The 19,532-nt window shown below is 39.7% G+C and overlaps 2 protein-coding genes across 3 annotated transcripts; one reads left to right on the top strand and one right to left on the bottom strand.

The window, feature by feature from the left end:
* Window positions 1-1,604: 1,604 nt before the first annotated feature.
* Window positions 1,605-7,563, bottom strand: bloc1s6 (biogenesis of lysosomal organelles complex-1, subunit 6, pallidin). Of its 2 annotated transcripts, none has more exons than XM_072380927.1 (6): window positions 7,425-7,563; window positions 7,082-7,177; window positions 4,814-4,973; window positions 4,195-4,282; window positions 4,008-4,094; window positions 1,605-3,921 (listed from the first exon to the last, which is right to left on the bottom strand). In XM_072380927.1, exons 1-6 carry the CDS (start codon window positions 7,546-7,548, stop codon window positions 3,802-3,804), a joined length of 675 nt encoding a protein of 224 aa, XP_072237028.1. In that variant the 5' UTR covers window positions 7,549-7,563; the 3' UTR covers window positions 1,605-3,801. The 2 variants fall into 2 exon arrangements, with proteins under 2 accessions (XP_072237028.1, XP_072237029.1); XM_072380928.1 differs by having other exon boundaries at window positions 7,082-7,221; window positions 7,425-7,507.
* Window positions 7,520-18,127, top strand: slc30a4 (solute carrier family 30 member 4). The gene is made up of 8 exons (XM_072380926.1): window positions 7,520-7,701; window positions 7,984-8,502; window positions 10,070-10,216; window positions 11,901-12,054; window positions 12,297-12,516; window positions 14,106-14,211; window positions 14,314-14,448; window positions 16,920-18,127. The coding sequence occupies exons 2-8, from the start codon at window positions 8,103-8,105 to the stop codon at window positions 17,072-17,074; spliced, it is 1,317 nt and encodes a 438-aa protein (XP_072237027.1). The 5' UTR covers window positions 7,520-7,701; window positions 7,984-8,102; the 3' UTR covers window positions 17,075-18,127.
* Window positions 18,128-19,532: the final 1,405 nt, after the last annotated feature.

Raw genomic sequence — 19,532 nt, 5'->3', positions numbered from 1 at the left:
GTATGAAAACGAATGCACAGCACTCAGTCTGTTGAAAGAAAAGTGACTTAAAAGTTTCAAATGAGGATGCACAGATTAATACAGAATAATCAAAATAAAACTGAAAGTCTAGAACAAAGTTAGTAAGCAAGGATGACAATTTATAGTCAGTGTAAATGTATGGATCTCAGACTGAGACAGATAACAGATTCTGAAATGGCTCTCACCTATGATTGATACATTTTAATCAACCAATGACCTAAATAAAATACATGAAATAATCCCACTAACAAAGGAATGCTGACCATTCAAAACCAATAAAACAATTTAAACTAAATACATGTTGCTTCTAATGAAACCCTCTTTTCATTTACTTTTTGAGGTCTTCACATTGGAGTGACCCACTTTCAGAAAAAATTGTTAAAATAACAGCAGTTAGTTTGGCAAAACACATTCATATAGCAAGGGTCAAACAAAACCCTAAGTACGGGTTCTTGGAGCTATACTAAAAATGTGGTTTCCACTGCATGCCGTCTTCTTCATCAGTGTGGAAGCAGGTCGTCCCTCAGCCTGAGAGTGGCCACGGTCACACTGTGGCACAGTCAAAGAACGACTGGGTGGGGGTGGACACAGTTTTGGTTTTGACAGAATTTCCTGCTGTAGTAGTGAGTGTAAAATTAGAGTTTTATGTGAAATGGAAGTAGGTGGGGCACACACATGGTGGTGTTGGAATCGAAAGGAATGTAACCTACTTTTCTGTCAACAAACTTCTGTTTGTACGGTCGGTGACAATAGAGTAAAAAAAAGAGCGAATAGAGGCGATGCTTGTTGAAAGCATGAGTATAGTGTTTAAGAATTCAGTGACAATTACGGTTTAAGTTGGTGCTGCGGAGGCTGACTTGGGAACACACTTGAACAAGAGTCAGTAAACAACAAGTCTCTCTACTACCACCTAGTTACTTAAACTTTAATGTGATCTGGTAGGTTTGAATAAAAAACAGCGGGGAAAGAGGCCTTTGAAGGACTTGTTTACATCCTAAATGTTTAGTCGATGAGTGGAGTCAGACTGCAGAGGATGTCATTAAAACCAAAGATTATGATGAGCTGTAATATGTGGGTGTAGACTTCCTGGTACAGCGACTTGCAGGAAGCAAAATTCAGTGGAGCACATTTAGCAATCATGTGAAAACTAATGAAATGGTCTGTTCTGTGCTGACACCTGGTGGTTTGAGATTAGAAATACAGCTCACATGTGACAGTGCATGTCAGAGGGTATCAAAGGATATGTGAAAATGCGAAACAAGATATGTTCCACACACCAGTTTGAGTTGAAATGCATTTAAACATGGCATGACTTAGAAAGAGCACCGCATAGATCTTGCACAACAACCAAAAAGAATTCATGTTTATGCTCATGCATTTGGCAGAGGCTTTTATCCAAAGCAACTTACACTCACATCTCAGGAAGGGTTAGGGGGTCTTGCCCAAGGACCCCTCCTGGAGGTAATACCTTTCATGCAGGGGGAGGTCAGGATTTGAACATCAGTCACTCACATGAAGGGTAGCAATCTTACCACTACACTATCCAATCACTCCAAAAGTAAATCAGTTTACTACAAACCAGCTGTCATTTTGCTTTTATTATTAATTGTACAAACAGTGTAGTTCCAGGCATAACTTGTGCATAGAAGTCTCTTTAAAGGTCTACCAAGAGATTTACAGATGCTGTGTATAGTTTGGTACATTTTATCATTCATTTTCTTATATTTTTCAAACACCAGAAATACAGTCAGTCATATTTAGTGCAGAACAATTTGATTTTAAACAATAGCCTATTCTTATTTAACAACATTCAACACCAACAGGGCCGAAGCCTAGAATCCACATATAATAATACTGTGATAAAAGACAGCAGACGCAGGGATTCTCCTGGACCATTGTCTGATGGCTACAAAAGTGTCAAGGAGTTATTTGTTCTGTTCTCAGGGAGGTGCACAACTGTGTGCATCACCAGAGGTTGATAGTGGGAAATACCAGCATTTAATGATGTAGTCCTAGTCTTTGGTTTGTGGGTGATCTTGGCAAGTCAGATTGGATCAACCAAACAAGAGGTGTTGGAAGTTTTAGCCCATTTACTAAAACTCAAATTACCCAACAACTAAACAAACAGTGAATTTCCATAGTGCCACCCCCCCCTCGGCTGAAAAAGTAACCCGGACAGATGGAAACTATACTTTGATTAGATTTGAACAAGCAAAAATTAGATCCTCTTTGTAACAGTGCCTTTAAATAACACTTATTAATTCAAATAAATTACATCAAATTAACATTTTGTTGTCATTTTCAGAATCACAGGCCTGTATTTATAAATCTTTTTATTTAGAGCTGAGATAAGGTTTTTTTTTTTCTTTCAAAGAGTTTTATCATAAACCTCTTCTATCCGGGTTCTGGTGTTCTTTGACACTGAAGTGAGCGGCGTGATCACACCAACATCCACAGAACTCCGTAAGGCTCTTGAATTTAGGCTGCGGAAGCCAGTGGCTCCAATGAAAAGATGATTCCACTGAAAGAAAAATAATGTGAACACTGAAGACGCCATGAGGGCATCTTTCTGAAAGTTAAAGCTAAACCAGAACTTAACCTTTTCAATGGGCTAATAATAAATAAAAGGAGGAATGGTAAGAAGAAGAAAAAATAAATAAAATGGTGGACAATTTTGCTAAATGTCCACAGGAAGTTATTTCGGGTTTGGGGGGGGGGGTTGAGGTTGAGGTCTATTGATATTATCATTCTTGAGTAAATTGTTAAACTTGCACATGTTCCTAGTGGTGTGAGCAGGTATCGGAACTTAATCTGCAGTCAACGTTTCAAACAAGTTCAGCTCAGCTGCTAACATGTGGCAGAAGACCAGGACAGAAACCTAGAGTTTCTGTCACAATTCCAGTTAAAATTGTCTGTATTACACAAACCTGCCTGAGGCAGAAAAAGAAAAGAGGAAAAATCATGTCTACTTTTATCGCTCAGTTTGTGTTGCGTTGCAAAGTTTCAACGCGAATTTGTCTTTGCAGCGAGTACCATTAAGTGCAACACTGCAAGAGAACATTTGAAAGTAGATGATAATACCTAAGGTGATGGACTACATGTATCCATGATATTAATACAATAACAAAACAATAATAAAAATTTCTGTTGCACTCCTGTTGTCTGTCTGATTATCTAATCTGTTCGGTCAAACGAAGACAAAAAAAACTAATAACCTTCAAACTTTGCACTTTGGAAAAGGTCAGCAGTGTAACACATAGCAGATATGTAGTAAATGGACTTAAGCCGTTTTCACACATGCACCGAAGTCCTAAAATGTTCGAGAGGCGTTCCAGAGCGACGGCTAACGAATGCAAATGTCCGCGCATTCCTTCCAGACTTCTAGTTGAGATTTTCCCATCCAGCCCTCCCAAAAAAAAGCAAAGTCTCCAGAACGTCACAGCGGGCAAGACCACATGCAAACATGTCAGCAATTATTTCAGAGCGAGTTGCAGTTTGTTCTTGCTGCTGACCTGTATGCTGCCTGCTGCCCACTGAACACAATAAGATGTCTTACCTCAACTTATTGTAAAGAAAACGCAGTGATTTTCCGCATTTCCATTTGGGAGAGTTAATCTCCGGCATCCCTGGGATGTGCTTGTGTGAACAGCAACTGCTCAAAAAGATCGGAGCAGATTGTCCGCACATTCCCCCGAACATCTCCTGTGTATACATGTGAAAACGGCTTGATACATGCAAAGCCACCTGTGTGGTTTTAATACAGCACACATTTTGGGGACTCTATGTTCTTTTAGCAGGTTTGGCTACAAGCTGCCTCTCTCTCTCAAGCTCCTTCTCACGTTGCTGCTCCTTCTCCAGTGCCTCCCTCTGCTTTTGTTGCTGTAGCTTCAAAGCTCTTTTCTGAGAGAAAACCACAACATTTTATTTGCATCCATCCAATATTTGCCCGTACAAAAGGCCATGACATTGACTGATATGAAAAATACCTTTAGTTTTGTTGTCTTTTCATGGAGCATGATCATCTCTTTCCTTATGTTCACTAGTTTATTGTGGTAAACTTTTGCTTCCGTAAACTAAAGACAACAAACTGGATTAGTGATTATATTAGTGAGTACAAACAACAGCACAATGAGTACAAATGAGATCATTTTTCCAAAAATAGTCCAAAAATACCAGAGAATTTAGGTCCAGTAAGGTGTTGCACTCTCTGAACTTGGTGACTTCTTGATCCAGCGTGTCTAAGAGAATCAACTGATTTTGTCTGTTTGTGAAAAGAAGAAGTTTTGGTGCCATTCGGCACAACCAGCATTAGAGGAACTTGTCAACCCAGTTCTGTGCATTCATCTGTGATGCCTATTTGTTTACCGCAAAATAGTGTCCTCTGTGTTTAACACACCTCTTATCTACTTTCCAGTAACACTTGCACTCACATCTTACCCCTGTGATGCATTGGGCTATCTTGAATATTTAAGGTCAACTTGCAAACAATACTGCATTGTTACAAATCCATTCAAGTTAAGTCACATATTTAGCACTTTGGATGCATCTCCCTAAGGTTTTAAGGATCTTGACATTTACCTTGTTTGGTGACAACAAAAACCTTTAATCCGACTGAACTTCGTAGTACAACTGCCATCTATTGAGGATTATCTTTAACTGGAATAATTTCTCCTCAAAGTAGACTGCATGAGACAGCGTTCAACATTTCACGGTGATGTAAAATCGGTGAAAAACTATCACAGAAAATCCAGTGTTAAACACGCCAAGAAACACTATAAACGCAAATACTCACGTGAGCTCTTGCAGGGCTCGTTTAGAGTTCTGTAGATCTGGCAGGTAGTGAGACAGTAATCCCTCTGTGAGTTTATCCACAGCTTTCTTATCCACGTACACATTTTCTACAGGGACTGAGCTCTCCACATCCGTCGGCTGCTGCGGTGTTGAATGGAGATCTGTCAAATAGTTCAAATGGTGCCATGAAAGGTTCCTTCAATGAATTAATCAATTATTGTACTTTTGGGAGTATAAATAAGCTGCACCACTGACACCCCTGAAATCTGACCTTTCACCTCTTTTATTATGACTGCTTACACTTAAGATGCATGATAGTTTTGTCTTAAGTGATATCAATTAGATCTTGTTTTTTAAATTACAAAGGGTGAGAGCTTTATTCAACATGTTATGAATTCAATCCTTTTAAATATGGAAAATGCACGGTGGTGTGGTGGTTAGCAGCAAGAGGGTTCCAGGTTTGATCCCTGGCTGGGCCCTTTCTGTGTGGAGTTTGCATGTTCTCCCCGTGTATGTGTGGGTTCTCTCCGGGTACTCCGGCTTCCTCCCACCATCCAAAAAAGTGCAAGTTAGGTTAATTGGTGTCTCTAAATTGTCCCTGAGCGTGTGTGTGGTTGTTTGTCTCTGAGTGGCCCTGGGATGGACTGGCGACCTGTCCAGGGTGTAAACCGCCTCCCGATGACCGTTGGGATAGGCTCCAGCCCCCCCACAGTTGGACTGAGCGGGTATAGAAAATGGATGGATGGATAAATATGGAAAAACCTTTGGCTGGTTTTGGGATGTGTTCAAGGTATGAAAGAGGCCAATAAAGGACTTTCAGAGAGTGAACATTCCCATATCAATATGTATATCAACTAATGTTCTTTGTGTAAACATACAGAATGTTTTACATCATAAACTGATGTTTATTATCTTTTGCTAGCAACTTATGTGACTGTTTGCTTTACTGTGAGATGTATTCTGCAACAAGTGTGGAAAAAAAGACCCTCTGCTAGTAAAAACTACTTGATAACAACTGAACTTAAAGAATTATTCTGTAATGTGACACAAAGTGCCCTAAAATGTTTACACCAATACCAACAAACACCCCATCTGTGATTGCAAGCACTGGTGGATGATATAAGTATATGAGTGAATTGGTCACTCCAGTTTAAGACCATAATCCTGTTGTAAAGGCTGATCTCTTTTCATTTACAGGTGGACAAGTTTATCTTTCCTGAAATTCTGCAGCTTTTTATTAAAATTCCAAACACAGACGTGCTTATTGTAGGCAAAAACAAAATAGTTTCAAATTAATTAGTGCACTAGACTCCACAAGACTTTCAAAACTGCATCAAAGTCAAGTACATCATCAAATTTCTGACGCTGAATTTTGATGGATAAGATGCAAAAAAGGCTTTTTTCCCCCCGCTCAGGTTATATTTATGTAGGTGTCAATGCAAAGTAGAACATGCACATTAGGAGTTTTTAAAAAAAAAAAAACAACCTTCCAATCTTATAAGCACTTGGAATATTCTGGATGCCAAACTGGAATATCCACTGTTCCCCCTAAGTGAAATCTCTTAAAAGGGAATACAAACTTAACCTTGCCCTACATTATTTTTTAGGAAAATAAGCACTGAGGAACAATCTATGTGTGTTACGTCAAGATGACTGTTGGCTCACTGCAATATCCTCCTCTAATAGTCTCTCTTTCAGAAGCTTTGGCTCCAGCTGGTCTTCCTTGTGTCTGAAACCATGATAACCAAGGCTGTGTCTCAGTACAGTATAAACACAACACTATGTCCCTTATCATTTCTCTAGCTCTTTCATCATTTTCAAGCTTTGATAGTGTTGGAAATGTTGCCTTGTAAGATATGGTCTCAAATGTGAAAGAAATAATCTTTCTTCATTCTATCTCCTCTGAATATTGTTTTATTTTCCACACCAAATTCAATTTTCTGAACCCAGAGAAGCTACTTAGAGAAGCCCATGGGTATGGATTGCAGGGCCAAGGTCTGAGAGGTGAGTATTTATAAAATATTTTAATGTGCACGCCCTGGCTTCTCTTATCGAGGCCAGGGAACAGCCTCAGCGCTAACAAAGTAATGCATGTCTGAAAGCTAACCACAATATTTTGCATAATTCTTCTTTCGTATTTTCCCCATCATGAACTTACTCTGCTAACTATTCAGGGTAACAAAGATTTTAACCCAACTTTTGCATGCCACTGTGCAGTGAAATTCAGGTATGTGTAGAGGAGAGCAAGTAAAGGATTGAGCAATCACACCTTCACTGTGTAGAAGTTCACTCTGGGATGAAGGTCCTTCATCTTCCATCCCCTCTACCTCCATGTGCAACGTCTCAGTGGACCCAGTCTGGTTGTCTACAAAAAGGCACCAAGCAATCGGTTGGATCTCAGGATTTTATCTGATGGAAATAACCAGTTAAGCACGTACAACTGAGCACTAAAAGGAAATAGCTCGAGCCAATGTCAGGTATCCATCTACACGGTGAGGGGGTCTAGCTAGCTTACTGAATTGCCTCATAATGAGAACAGCATGACACATTTGTGATAGTTCAGCGAGCCACCCTAACAGTTCGTAAATATTGGCTTTCAGCCGCCATCTTACCCGTTGGAAAATTTGCCGAACAGTAACCGTAATCGCGATAAGAGGAGTTATGAACACGGAAGAGTAAACAGAGATTTTCGTTTTGTTGCAGTGGCTGAGACAACGTCATGTGATTCTGCGTCATCACGTGACTACGGACGGACCAAACTACTCGTTCCTGTCACACCCGCGACAATACTTAGGTGGCGTCCAGACTCTTATGTTTTCACAAGTATTACAATGACATTTCTTAATTTGACAACAGACTAAGTTAATACAAGCCTAGATACATCTATTGGTAAGTTGTTCTTATATTTCTAAACGAACTACCGCAAGACAAGGACCCTGTGTTGTAAACTGACACAGTAACGCTAACCTTTAGCTAGCCTGTTTAGCCAAGTATGTTTTTATGAGGACTATTGAACTCAAAGTTTCTCAGCTCTGCCAAACTCAAAGAAGTATGTTTATCCAGCTTACAAGTGATGGAAATAACTCTACTGAGACCTTGTGGTTGAAAGTGCTGTACTGTACTGACGTGAAACGATGCCCTCTTTTTTTTTTATCACTTTCCTTTTGACAGAAAGGAGTAGAAATGCAGTCCTACAGCCGTGCCCATAAAGACATGAATGATTACCTTAGAGGATAGTAACTTACAAAAGGAGCTCAGCTGGATATACCGTGTCCGGCTAATTATTAAAAATGTCAGGTGGGAACCTCTTCAGCAAGGTGCGGTCCGCCCTTAGGAGAGAGCGGACCGACTGGGACCTCAGCGACACGGCTCCATTTGATTTCTCCGACGAGCTGGTGGAGGATGAGGCACCTAAATTCAACAAGCTGAAGGTCGTGGTCTCCGGAGAGATGTCCGACTACTCTGCTGGAGCCCCGTCGAACGGAGTGGCGGTGAACACGCTGGTGGTGGCGGATGATGACGATGACTCCCTGCTGGACTCCTCTTCCAGTATGGGCAGCCCGGGCTTGAACATGGACCCATGTGACAACTGCACCATGAAGAGGGAGAGGATAAAACACAGGAAGGTGATGAAGAGGCTGGTCGTTGCAGCTGTGCTGTATTTTCTGTTCATGACAGGTGAAATTATAGGTAAGTAGGTGAAGGCTGGAAATCATACTTAATGGTTGTTATGCAAATAAATGGTGTTTAACTTGTAATTCCTTCCCTTTTTCAGTGAAATTCGTGTCTTTGACCAACCCCCAACCGCCCAATCCAACAAATTGTCTCCTCCAATTTAGCAGTGCCTTGGTTTTGGCTTTGCTGCTGAATTCATGCCATTTTGCTTAATAAATGCTCATCAAAATACAGCCAGTTGAATATTTGAAGTTAAATGCCCAAAGATTAACAGCTAGTGCCATTATACTACAGCAGAAAAAATGAGCTCAAACGGTAGAAAATAGCAGAAATATCAACAGAAATGTGATTATATCTATTAATTTTACCCAGTATGTTTTATTTAGACAAATGAAAGCATTTGTGCAAAATGATTGAACCTTAAAATAAATCTTATCAAATAATTAGATACAAATTGTGACAGGCCTCCATCAGGCTACAGTGTGCTATTTTATTACAGCAGTTTGAACATTAATTTATTATCACAAGAAACTCACCCAACAAATCATTGAAAGGCTTCTTACATGTTTGTTTTAGCCATACTGTCATAAGCAGATATACCCTTCTCTGATCAAACAGAGAAATGCAGTCATTTCCCTTTTTCTAATTTTTTTTTAGTTACTGTCAGCAGTCCGATTAAGGGAAAAACCGATTGGGTCACCATGCCTAAAACAAAGACTGCCTTATCTAACACCATCAAATATTAACCATCAGGAAAGGAGGCTATTGAAATAGTCTAATACGGTACATTAACACGCTGTGTCATCAGAAGTGATCAGTTGAATCATCATCCAACAAAATAAAGGGGAAAAAAGTTGTAGTTTATGTTTTAAGGCTCTGCTGTTTGACTAAATGCAGTCAAGGCCGTTCTTGCATCACCCTGCTTCACACAAAGATTGTATTTCGTCAGTCAAGCAGCCTAAGGCTCCTGTGATTTATTGCACATCTCCAACCATCATTTTAGAAATGCTGTGGGAATGTAAAAACCTGCTGTGCTGATTAGTTTCACACACCAAACAATGTCTTGGATTATTGATCAACATGTTGTTGCAATTATCTAATCTACGGCCTCTTTAGACAAAAAGAAAAGCTATTATCCAAGAGATCAGCTCTCTGCACAACCCTAAAAATGACAGGATTGTGGACTGACATTTTTTAAATTAGGTTTGCATGTGACAGACATTTTTTCATTTTGTTCGCTGTGTTTTCTGCTGAAACAAGGCTTCTAATTTAATAGTCTGAGGTATTTAACCTTCTTATTTGTTCACTGTTATGCATTTGATTCTCCTTGAGGCACCACAGATTTTGTTCCATTTTCACTGTTGTTGATTATCCCTCGATATTTATCAAGTGAATAAAACACAAAAAGTCAAAAACTTTAAATACATTTGTTGCTCCAAAATAAAGCCTAGAAATCTAGCCACACACTTTGCTGTTGATGTACATCTGCATGGAGCTAAATCCGTCTGAGTTTGTATTTACAAATGACCTTAATAGATCCTGTACACTGATGTGATTTTAATTGTTCATGTTGTTCTTTCAGGTGGTTATGTGTCAAACAGTTTAGCCATTATGACGGATGCTGTGCACATGTTGGCAGACGTGGTGGGTATCTTGTTTTCTCTGTTGGCCCTCTGGCTTTCTACTAAGCCACCCACCAAGAGGTTCACCTTTGGGCTGCATCGCCTCGGTGAGTGTCAGAGTGTTAGACACTCACTTTTCACTTCCCCTTTGTGCCCGCATCCTCCGTTTTGTGTGCAGCAAATAAATGTTTGGGTTTTTAATGCAGGCTAGTCACTCTGAGAAGTGAAAGTGTGTCTTCAACAGCAGAATCCAGCTTAAAAAATGCAGATTCTTGGAGTTTTTCCTCCAGAAACTGTTGAATATGCCTGAAGCTGTCTGCAGTATGAATGTTAATCATTTCATTACCAATCACTGTTTCCAGTTTCCATCAGTGGAGTTAATGAAATATGTAGAGGTGTACAAAGAACTCTACTTGTCCTGATCATTGCTAAGCACATATATGTTGTAAAATGGCTGCAGACACCAGTTACATCAGCTTAAACAGTCACAGCACACTTAAATGCCTTTTTGAGCTGTAAACTGAATAATATTACACTGCTCTGGTTAAACATACCAGCACCTGTGTGAACATTGACATTTTTACAAAACAAAAAACATTTCCTGTGTTGAAAATTGCAAAATAAGCCATTTCATATTCCCTGTAGCCCTGAACCTTGCAACCTCAGCGCTGACATAAAGTAACCAGTGAAAAATTATCTGCATCATACACTTTATTTATTTCTATACCTCAACACCTTCAACAAGAGCTCAAACCGTTTATAAGAGTTTGTGAAAGTTTTTGTCGGATTTATACATGATGATTAAGACTTTTAACAGCAGCAGAGTCACCTCCTGACTGCATTCTTCCCCCTCCAACAAAAGTACATTACTGCTCAGAGGCTGCCTCTGGTTGATTTAGCACTGTGTGCTCCATCTTTGGGTATTTCTGAGCCTGGAGCCAGTTGCTCAAACAGATAAATGTCGGGACCATAATTGTTCTCCACCACGTTAATGACCAACGCAGGAAATTCTTGCAGGGAAAAGTCCTCCATTTCATCAGAGCTCTCTTAGGCAGGTGCAGTTTCTTTATTTAGTCTTATCATCTCAATCTTTTTTTTGTCAAGTAATTTACATTACTTCAGCAGTTCTCCATCAAGTCTCCCAGAAGAAAAGATTAAATAAAACAAACCAAAAACAGATTAAATAAAAAGATTAAAAGTAAAAAAAAAAAGGGTATTTCTCGATGGATTATCATATTTCAAAACGGTTTTATCGACTTCAATTGAATTTTACAGTCACAAATTAAACATCATTTGTGTAAATGGACAAGGCAGATTTCAAACTGCATTCTCACCGGAGTCATAAATACAAAATGTATTTGATCAGAGACAGCATTCAGCACTTAGACGGAGTACAGCTTGAGTTGCATCTTTATGTTAATTAAAAAGTGAATAAATAGATAGGATTGTTTGATTGAGCTTTGATTTAAAGAAGGGGCGTGGCCACATCACCCGTTTACTTGCTTCCCTTCACTAACTCCCGCTGAGATTTCACAGTGATTTTTATTTTGATTGACCCTCTAAACCTTATGTAAATATGTCGCTAAGTGCATCTCAGACTTCTTGACACGGTACAGTCTGGATGGAGTCCTGGTGAGGATTTCCATTAACAGGCTGCAGTTTGTGACAAAGGCTGATCACAGATTCATTCAGGAAAACTTTCACTACCTTCACATCTCTCCTTGAAAAGTTTGCCTTTGTAACGGTTGATACTCTCTGAAAATGCTGTGTATTCACAACTTCTCGTTCCAGAGGTGGTATCGGCAGTCCTGAGTGTGGTGCTTATCTACATCCTGACGGGTATATTGCTCTTTGAGGCGGTCCAGCGGACTGTTCACCAAGACTTCAACATAAATGGAGATGTTATGCTCATCACAGCAGCTGTTGGGGTGGCTGTAAATCTCATGTGAGTGACGCAGGAGGCACAGTGGAGCGACATGACAGTAAAGCAAAAATTTTAGTCCAAAGTACTGTCGAAGCTGCAGTTTCCAGTCGCTGCTCCTCTGTGTGTAATGTTTGACTACAGTCTGTATGCTGACTGAGTTCACTTCTTAAGTTAGTAAAACTACGACGACATTCAGACAGACTATCTCCAGTGTTGATGTCTGAAACGAGTCATTATCCTCCTTGTTTTTCTTGTGATTTTAGAATGGGTTTCTTGTTAAACCAAGGTGGTCACGTCCACTCACATGGCCATGGCCACGGTCACTCTCATGGCCCTTCAGCGGCGTCCAGTACGCAGTCAGCTGGGTCGGGTCAGCAGAGGCCGCACGGCAGCCTCGCTGTAAGAGCAGCCTTCATTCATGCTTTGGGAGATCTCCTGCAGAGCATCGGGGTGCTCATAGCTGCTTATATTGTCCGGTTCAAGGTACCCTGTTTTTGAATTGTTTACCATGATTATTGATTTGTTTTCTAATGCTGTTTCTACACCAAAAATGAGATGTTTATACTTTCTTTTTTTAGATTTGGGTACAACAAGCTGATCAAATTATTTTTGCATTGCCAGTTGTAGCACATTTTCCTTCAGTGCTGTCCAAGTCTACAATGCATTCAGAACCAGTCCAGTTACTTACACTGTCCAGGAAACAGCTGAAAATACGAGGTCAGCAACAACAGGCTGTCGCTTCACAGTTTCTTGAGTAGCTTACTTTTCAACGGACGGCGAACATCAGTGTTAAAACAGCGAGGCTGAAACCAAGCATCTTGTCTCTTGACAACTTTGTTGCTGTCAGTTTCAGATCCTCCTCATGAGACTTTAAGGTTGATAGATGTGAGTTTCTGTAAAGAAAAGTGATCTGTGCCCATTCTTGTTGCACCGACTGCAGTACGGGGTGTTGTGTTTATGTCGGTGTCAACTGGAGCGGAAGCAGAAAAACACTGCAGCTACTGCAGGGTCATTTGACATGGGGCTGAATGCAGATGAAACACTTTCCAGACATTAGTAGTTCAACAAACAAAGAAAAGAAATAGTGTGAAAAGACCTTTTTTAATCATTCTGAAGCCATTGTTTCGAACATGTTATATTAACAATACAGTAACTATTTTACTTGAACTGATAATCATTTAAATAATTCAACTTATTAAATATGTAGGTGTAAATTTCTTTGTAGCTGACAGGTTTTTATCTTTTGAAATGTCTCACCCGATGTGACGCACAGATTTTCACCTGTTTCCAGCGCAATGCTGTAATCTGTTATTAAACAATGAAGGCATGCTGAATCAATCTGAATTATCTTCAGCCTCTTTCGCTATTTTGATTTTTCGCTCTAAACCTTATATGTCGCTCATGAGTTGCCATAACCCGCAGCTCTTGTATCTGCTTGTAATTCACGTTTGCAAAACAGAGGCGGCTCAGCCCCCCATCGCTGTGTCCTTTTGCACATTCTGGAACCAGCTGAGTGACAGCAAGATTGGTTAGAGGGTAGAGTTCTGTGATTCCTGCTTAATGCGTGTAAGCACACATGAAGCGGGATCATTTCACCTCTGTTAGTACCTCCCTTGCCAGCTCAGAGGCGCCTCAGTGGTGGATCAACTTCAATCCCTCGTTGCGCTTCAGCACTTTCACACCTGACAGAATGCGCAACAAAAATGTATCTGTCCCAGCTTGAAAAGGCATGTGAGAGAGGCTTTTGACTCCTTGTCATCTCAGCCTCAAGTTTCCCTTTCTCAGTTGAACTGTTCGCGTATCACTCAGTCATCACAGATTTGATGAGATTGAAGGGAAACTAAATTTGTTACTGTGAACATGAGAAGAGAGACAGACTTTTCTGTTGTCCTCAGTAAAAATGTTTTTATTTTTTTATACCAGATTTACCTGCCTTTAAATAACTGGCAAACATTATTTTCTATTATTGAAACATTTGAACTAAAACTTCTACAAATATTCAGCATGTGTGAACCCTGCTAACAGTATCTTGTTGTAACCATCTTCTTGACGTAACCCCTTTGTCTTCACAGCCAGAGTTAAAGTTGGCAGATCCCATTTGCACCTACATCTTCTCAGTCCTGGTCCTTTTCACCACATTCCGCATCATACGAGACACGATAGTTATCGTGCTGGAGGGTAAGTCCTGTTCCCAGATGCTTTGCCTGTTTTATTATTTACTGTTAGCATTTGGTATTGCGCCAGCACTGAAATGATGTTGTTTGTATTCTTCTCTGTCAGGTGCTCCCAGACACCTGGATACTCAGCGAATTAAAGAGGACCTCCTGAAGCTGGAGGATGTCCAATCAGTCGATGAGCTGAACGTCTGGGCGCTGACCGCTGATAAGACTGCGGCACTAGTGCATCTTCAGCTCAGTGAGTAGCTATTTGTTTATTCAGTGTAGAGATTTCAATCTCAGAACTTTTGTTCTGTCCAAAAGTTAATAAATGTCTTTTCTACACATTAGATGAAAGTCTTCAACTTTAATATTCATGAAAAATTCGTCACAGCAAAGTCACACACATCACTGGTGCTCTGCCACCAATTTGGACTCAACTACAGCTACAGTTTTACCCTGAATCTTCACAAAATATTATAATTCCAGAGACAGATTTTGTATTTGGTGAAAATTTAATGTCTGACATATCTTGTTTTGCTAAGAGTCCATGAGCGTCCCTCATATTCTCAGAGAAGACGTGTCAGCTTCTTGTTCAGCTGCTTTTTGACCTAGATTGTTGGCAGTGTGTCAAACGTCAGTGAGATGTCAGAACAAAATGTTCATGTAAAGTCGTTATGAGTGTTTATCAGTGTCTCCTCTGGAATTTGTTTGCATTTATCTTTGATCTCTGTGTTGTTAGTGCTGCTGCATTCAGGCTTCACAGCTTGTTTCTGCTAAATGCAGCACATTAAAGAGTACCTGAGAGATGTAGGTTTAAACAAAAAGAGAATATTTTTTTTCATTTCCACTCTCAAGAAAGTAGAGTGCCAGTTCTACACAGTGTAGAGTGCAGCACATTTTACTCCATGCTGTTTGCTTTTGCACATCTGGCTATATTGAAATGTGACGCACCGAATGGAAAGTTTACTAAGTTTAACAATCCTACAGATTCTCCACAAGAGGGAGCTGTTCATTCCTTGTTGGAGCAGTTTGACATCTGTAGAGCTGAAAGGCATTCGATGAAAAGAAAAGCGTTTAACTACAAACTATAAACATGTCAGTCTAAACAGAGTTGTACAGTAAAACCCATGATGTCCTTAAGATGTTTGATTTGGACTTTAGTCAGTGTAATGCAGCAGCTAAACAGTGGAGCTGTTTGAGAAAAGAAACTTTGTAAAGAGTTCAACCAACCAGAACTTTTTGATATGTTGTGAATATGTTTGATTAATTGGCTGTGATATTCCAATACAGCAGTATGACTGACATGTATCTGCTCTCATGTTATGTCACATCACAGTTGTGATAACGGGGTAAGTAGATTCATAGTGTTCATAGTGTTAGAATTGTATACACGTTTTAACTTGTCCCGTAAGGAGAGGGCAGGAGTAAATGGCCATGTTAACTATGGTTCATTTAATCCAGAATTCCATTAAGTGAAGCAGCAGAGCCGTATGCCTGCTTCACTTAAATAAATAGTCGTTAATAATGCGATTATTACACCTTTGTTACTTCTGCTCTGGTACCTAAAAATGTCTGCTGCACAAAGAAGCCACTGGCAAGTACTTCCTGCATTCAGACTGCAGACTTTTTCTTTCACTTTCGGTATTTTCTGCTCTTACAAGGTATTTTCTGCTTGGCGTTTACGTGTTTTGGTGCATTGCAGCTTGTAATTTCTATGTTTTGATTTTATGAGATGGACCCACTCAAAATCCCACAGTTGTAGGATGTTAATTTAGCTTTTCTGTTCAATTATTCTGTTAAATATGGCACAACAAACCTGCCAATAAAGGGTTGTATCACAAAAAGTCACTGACCAAACAGTACGTTGTCTGTACATTAAACAAACAGAAAAGGCCAAAGTTGACCCTGAAGGAGCTGCAAAGCTGTCTGTCCATCGGACCACTTAAAGCCAACCACACCAGAAAAGTGGCCAATGCTTCAAGCAGCAAACAAAATAAATCCAACATGCATTAAATTTTCCCCAAACACATGTAAGTAGTTGCAGGGTAATGCTGTGGTCATGTTTACCATCTGCAGGATCTGAGGAAGCAGGCAGAATAAAAGTAAGGATGGATGCTGTTAAATAGAGGGAAATGGATGAGGAAAAACCCTCCAGAGAGTTGAAAATTTAATGAGCGTTCAACATTCAGTATGACAGTGAGCCTAAGCATACTTCTAAATCAACACAGTGTTTTTCCTTTAAACATCATGGTTTGGTCTGGTTAATACCAAACTCTTTACCTGGGATTTCACTTACAGATTGCTGTGCACCGGTGGAACCTTTTCTTATTTTTTATTTTTATTTTTTATTTTTGGACACTTTTTTTCTTTGACATAAAATAAACCAACATATTTGCAGGTTTAAATCCAACAAAAAAAGAAAAGATGCCAAAAGGGATGAATAATTGATGCATTGCATCAAGGGCTTATATCTGTTTCGGTGTATAGAAGTGAGAACATTATTAAATGACTGCACGGTTGGACTGTCTGTTCACTTGGCAGCTTAATGTTTTTACGACGCAGAAGATTGTGAACAGAAAATCATGCTGACTGGATACAACATGACATTTTTGACATACTGCAATTAGATATGTCTGGGGACATATAGAAGTCTTCTCTTGCCCTGTGTGGCTCTGTATTTTAGGTAGGAGTTTGATTCATATTCAAATGCATTTTTTATGTTCACAGCGCCATCTAGTGGTGACAACTGGGAGGACGTCCAGGCAAAGGCCCGCCACCTTCTGCTTCACACCTACGGTCTCAGTAGGTGCACAGTGCAGGTCCAGACTCACAGGCAGAGGATGGTACGCAGCTGTGCACACTGTCAGCAGCCCAGCGCCTGAAGAGAGACTCACAACAACACTTATCTCAGCAACTCATTCCGTGGAGGAAATGACAAAGTACAATACACAGAGGGGCCTGTATATCACACTTGTGCTGCAGCTCAGGATGAGCCACATTATTCAGAAACGAGCAGAAAAAGAATGGTGCCAAAGGACAGTCGAGGAATAACAACAGATGCACATTTCTAATTAAGGGAGCACAGACGCCTCCTGGGACTTTATGCCCTCATGCTTACACAGCTTTTGGAATTGAAGTTGACTGCTTGTGCTGAGAAGAATGACAAAAAAACTTGACCTTGATTCACCATTAAAGCCTTTTCCAAAAGGTGTTTTTTTTTGTATTTAACAGTTTGATTTATCTGACTGATGTTTGTCATCGGATGTATATTTTGCTTTTTCCCTTAGGTGTTAGAACTGGAAACTAAGATCTTAATTTTTTTGCAACAAATGTTGGCAGTTGAAAAAGGTACCTCGTGTAAATTGATAAGTGCATATAAGATGGATTTCACATGAGCGGTGGGAGTGAGGCACAAACCTGAAATTTTTTTCCCATTAGAAGACATCACACCTTATCAAATGCACTTAATCGTTCCTTAACCAAAGTCTGTCACCAGGCACATTTTTTTCCTCCAAATAAAAAGAAAAGACGAGGTTGGATATTCTGAAAGTCTCCTGTGGTGACTGCACTCACCAACACTTGCTGTTTTTGACACTGGTTTTATTTTAGCGCGTCTCTAAATAAACTGGCACGCAGGCAACTGACAATCAAAATGTGACAGTTTGAGAATAAGGATATCGTTAACGCTTTCGTTCATTAACGAACATATAGGTGCAGACCGGTTTGGGACATGTTATGCATTTCAGAGTGCGTCTCAGGAGGAGGAGCGAGTGAAATGTGCCATGCATTGGTGTTTATAGTGTTTGTTTTTTCCCCACAGTGTTGAGAGGCTGAGACGAGTTTATAGGTAAAACCTCTTCTTGTCTCTCTTTTTCACAAAGTGAAATAAAGAACTGAATTGCCATTTTTGTTGAGAATAAAGTGTTCAAACATTTTGTCTCACTGCCTTATTTCTGTGGATAAAGTGAGGTCCACTGAAAATTTTACTTAAGTAGTCACTGTTACAGATGCATTACACATCATCATCCACATTTCTCCGATACATTGTGAAAACCTCTACATTTGGACTGAAATTACAGTCATTAAGTTAATTCCGATAAAGGGAAGTTTGAACAGAATTGGAAAATGTTGACGAATAAAAATGGCTCTTTCTATATGTGTAATATCCTTTATCAACACCAGGTGGTGGACTGCAGTAAAATAACAAGAAACAAGTAACCTTGTGTGACTAAAACAACAACTTAAAATCATAAACTAAATGCAGGGTTTTGTGGTAAATTGAAACCCCTCCTCATGCAGAAATATATGTGTTCTTTAAAGTCTTAAAATGGAAAGGCTGAAAGTAGAGGATTAATACGTCAAGTCTGTAATATGTCGCCATTGTCTTTCCTTAGCTTAAATAATAAAGTCTAACTCATAATCATGTAATACAGCATACTATATGTAAATACAATCGTACCTATTTTATAAGGGATTCTCTACCAAACCTGGTTAATGTGTAAAATGGAGAATAATCAAGAGTTTATAATTAACATGAATAAAGTGGGAGCATCTGTTTCCAGGCAACTGCAATATAACCATAAAACAACTGCACCAAAGGCAACCAGTTGTTTGTTTTACAGAGTGGACAACCCTTTATTGCCCTAACCTGAGTGACCTGCCTTTCTTCAGAAGGCCATTAAATGTCGTATTTAATCATGTTGTTCTCAGTGTTCATAAGAGACTTTATCACAAAGCACCTGTACGTGCTTGAAAACATAAACCTACAAACTACAAGCGATAAAAGTTCTGAGGTCTCTGATTGTTAATGTGTACCATTGACAACAGATGGGAAATTCCATAACTCGCTTCCTTTCATTAAACAGCAAGAGAGTTTTTACTTGTTTTGCTGGTTGGTCACATGACCTGTGATGTTACGATACGTGTGCCATAGTCACGTACATCAATTCCAACACACATACACACACAGACACTACGCATTTCCTGTCGTCTTATTGTTTCCCTTCTTGACCTTTCAGCTGGACACAGCTTGATAGGTGAAGTGCAGCTGTGACTGTCACAGGCGCGTTTGCCTTTGGGGTGTATTTTGTGTATAAGGACACTTGTGCTCTCAAACAAGTCTGTTCCTTTCCAATCACCTTCTTTATGTTCTCAAACGCTATGAAATGTTATCGGGGGGGAATTTGTGAAGAAACAGGAGAATACATGAAAATATATAGGCTGTTAGACAGTAAAAAGAGGAAGGAAATCTTTTCAAAAATGTGAAACACCCCGGCTGAAATGTAAATATATCACCCGACTTGTAAGTGAAACCAAAGTGAAAATGTGCTTCCTGATAAC

Source organism: Leuresthes tenuis, unplaced genomic scaffold, assembly GCF_036924035.1.
Source record: "Leuresthes tenuis unplaced genomic scaffold, fLeuTen1.0.hap1 SCAF_2, whole genome shotgun sequence".
NCBI lineage: Eukaryota > Metazoa > Chordata > Actinopteri > Atheriniformes > Atherinopsidae > Leuresthes > Leuresthes tenuis.
The sequence above is the reverse complement of the archived record's forward strand: the minus strand, read 5'-3'. Positions and strand labels throughout refer to the sequence as shown.

Bases quoted from the DNA above. Each gene is read 5' to 3' on its own strand.
- bloc1s6 (XM_072380927.1), bottom strand. From the start codon at position 7,548: ATGACGCAGAATCACATGACGTTGTCTCAGCCACTGCAACAAAACGAA. The intron at 4,974-7,081 runs GTGTGATTGCTC...ACTATTTGACAG, and splicing joins TGAACTTCTACACAGTGAAG to ATCTCCATTCAACACCGCAG. The intron at 4,283-4,813 runs GTGAGTATTTGC...TTTCACAAACAG, and splicing joins CGAGCCCTGCAAGAGCTCAC to ACAAAATCAGTTGATTCTCT.
- slc30a4 (XM_072380926.1), top strand. From the start codon at position 8,103: ATGTCAGGTGGGAACCTCTTCAGCAAGGTGCGGTCCGCCCTTAGGAGA. The intron at 10,217-11,900 runs GTGAGTGTCAGA...TTCTCGTTCCAG, and splicing joins CTTTGGGCTGCATCGCCTCG to AGGTGGTATCGGCAGTCCTG. The intron at 12,517-14,105 runs GTACCCTGTTTT...TTGTCTTCACAG, and splicing joins CTTATATTGTCCGGTTCAAG to CCAGAGTTAAAGTTGGCAGA.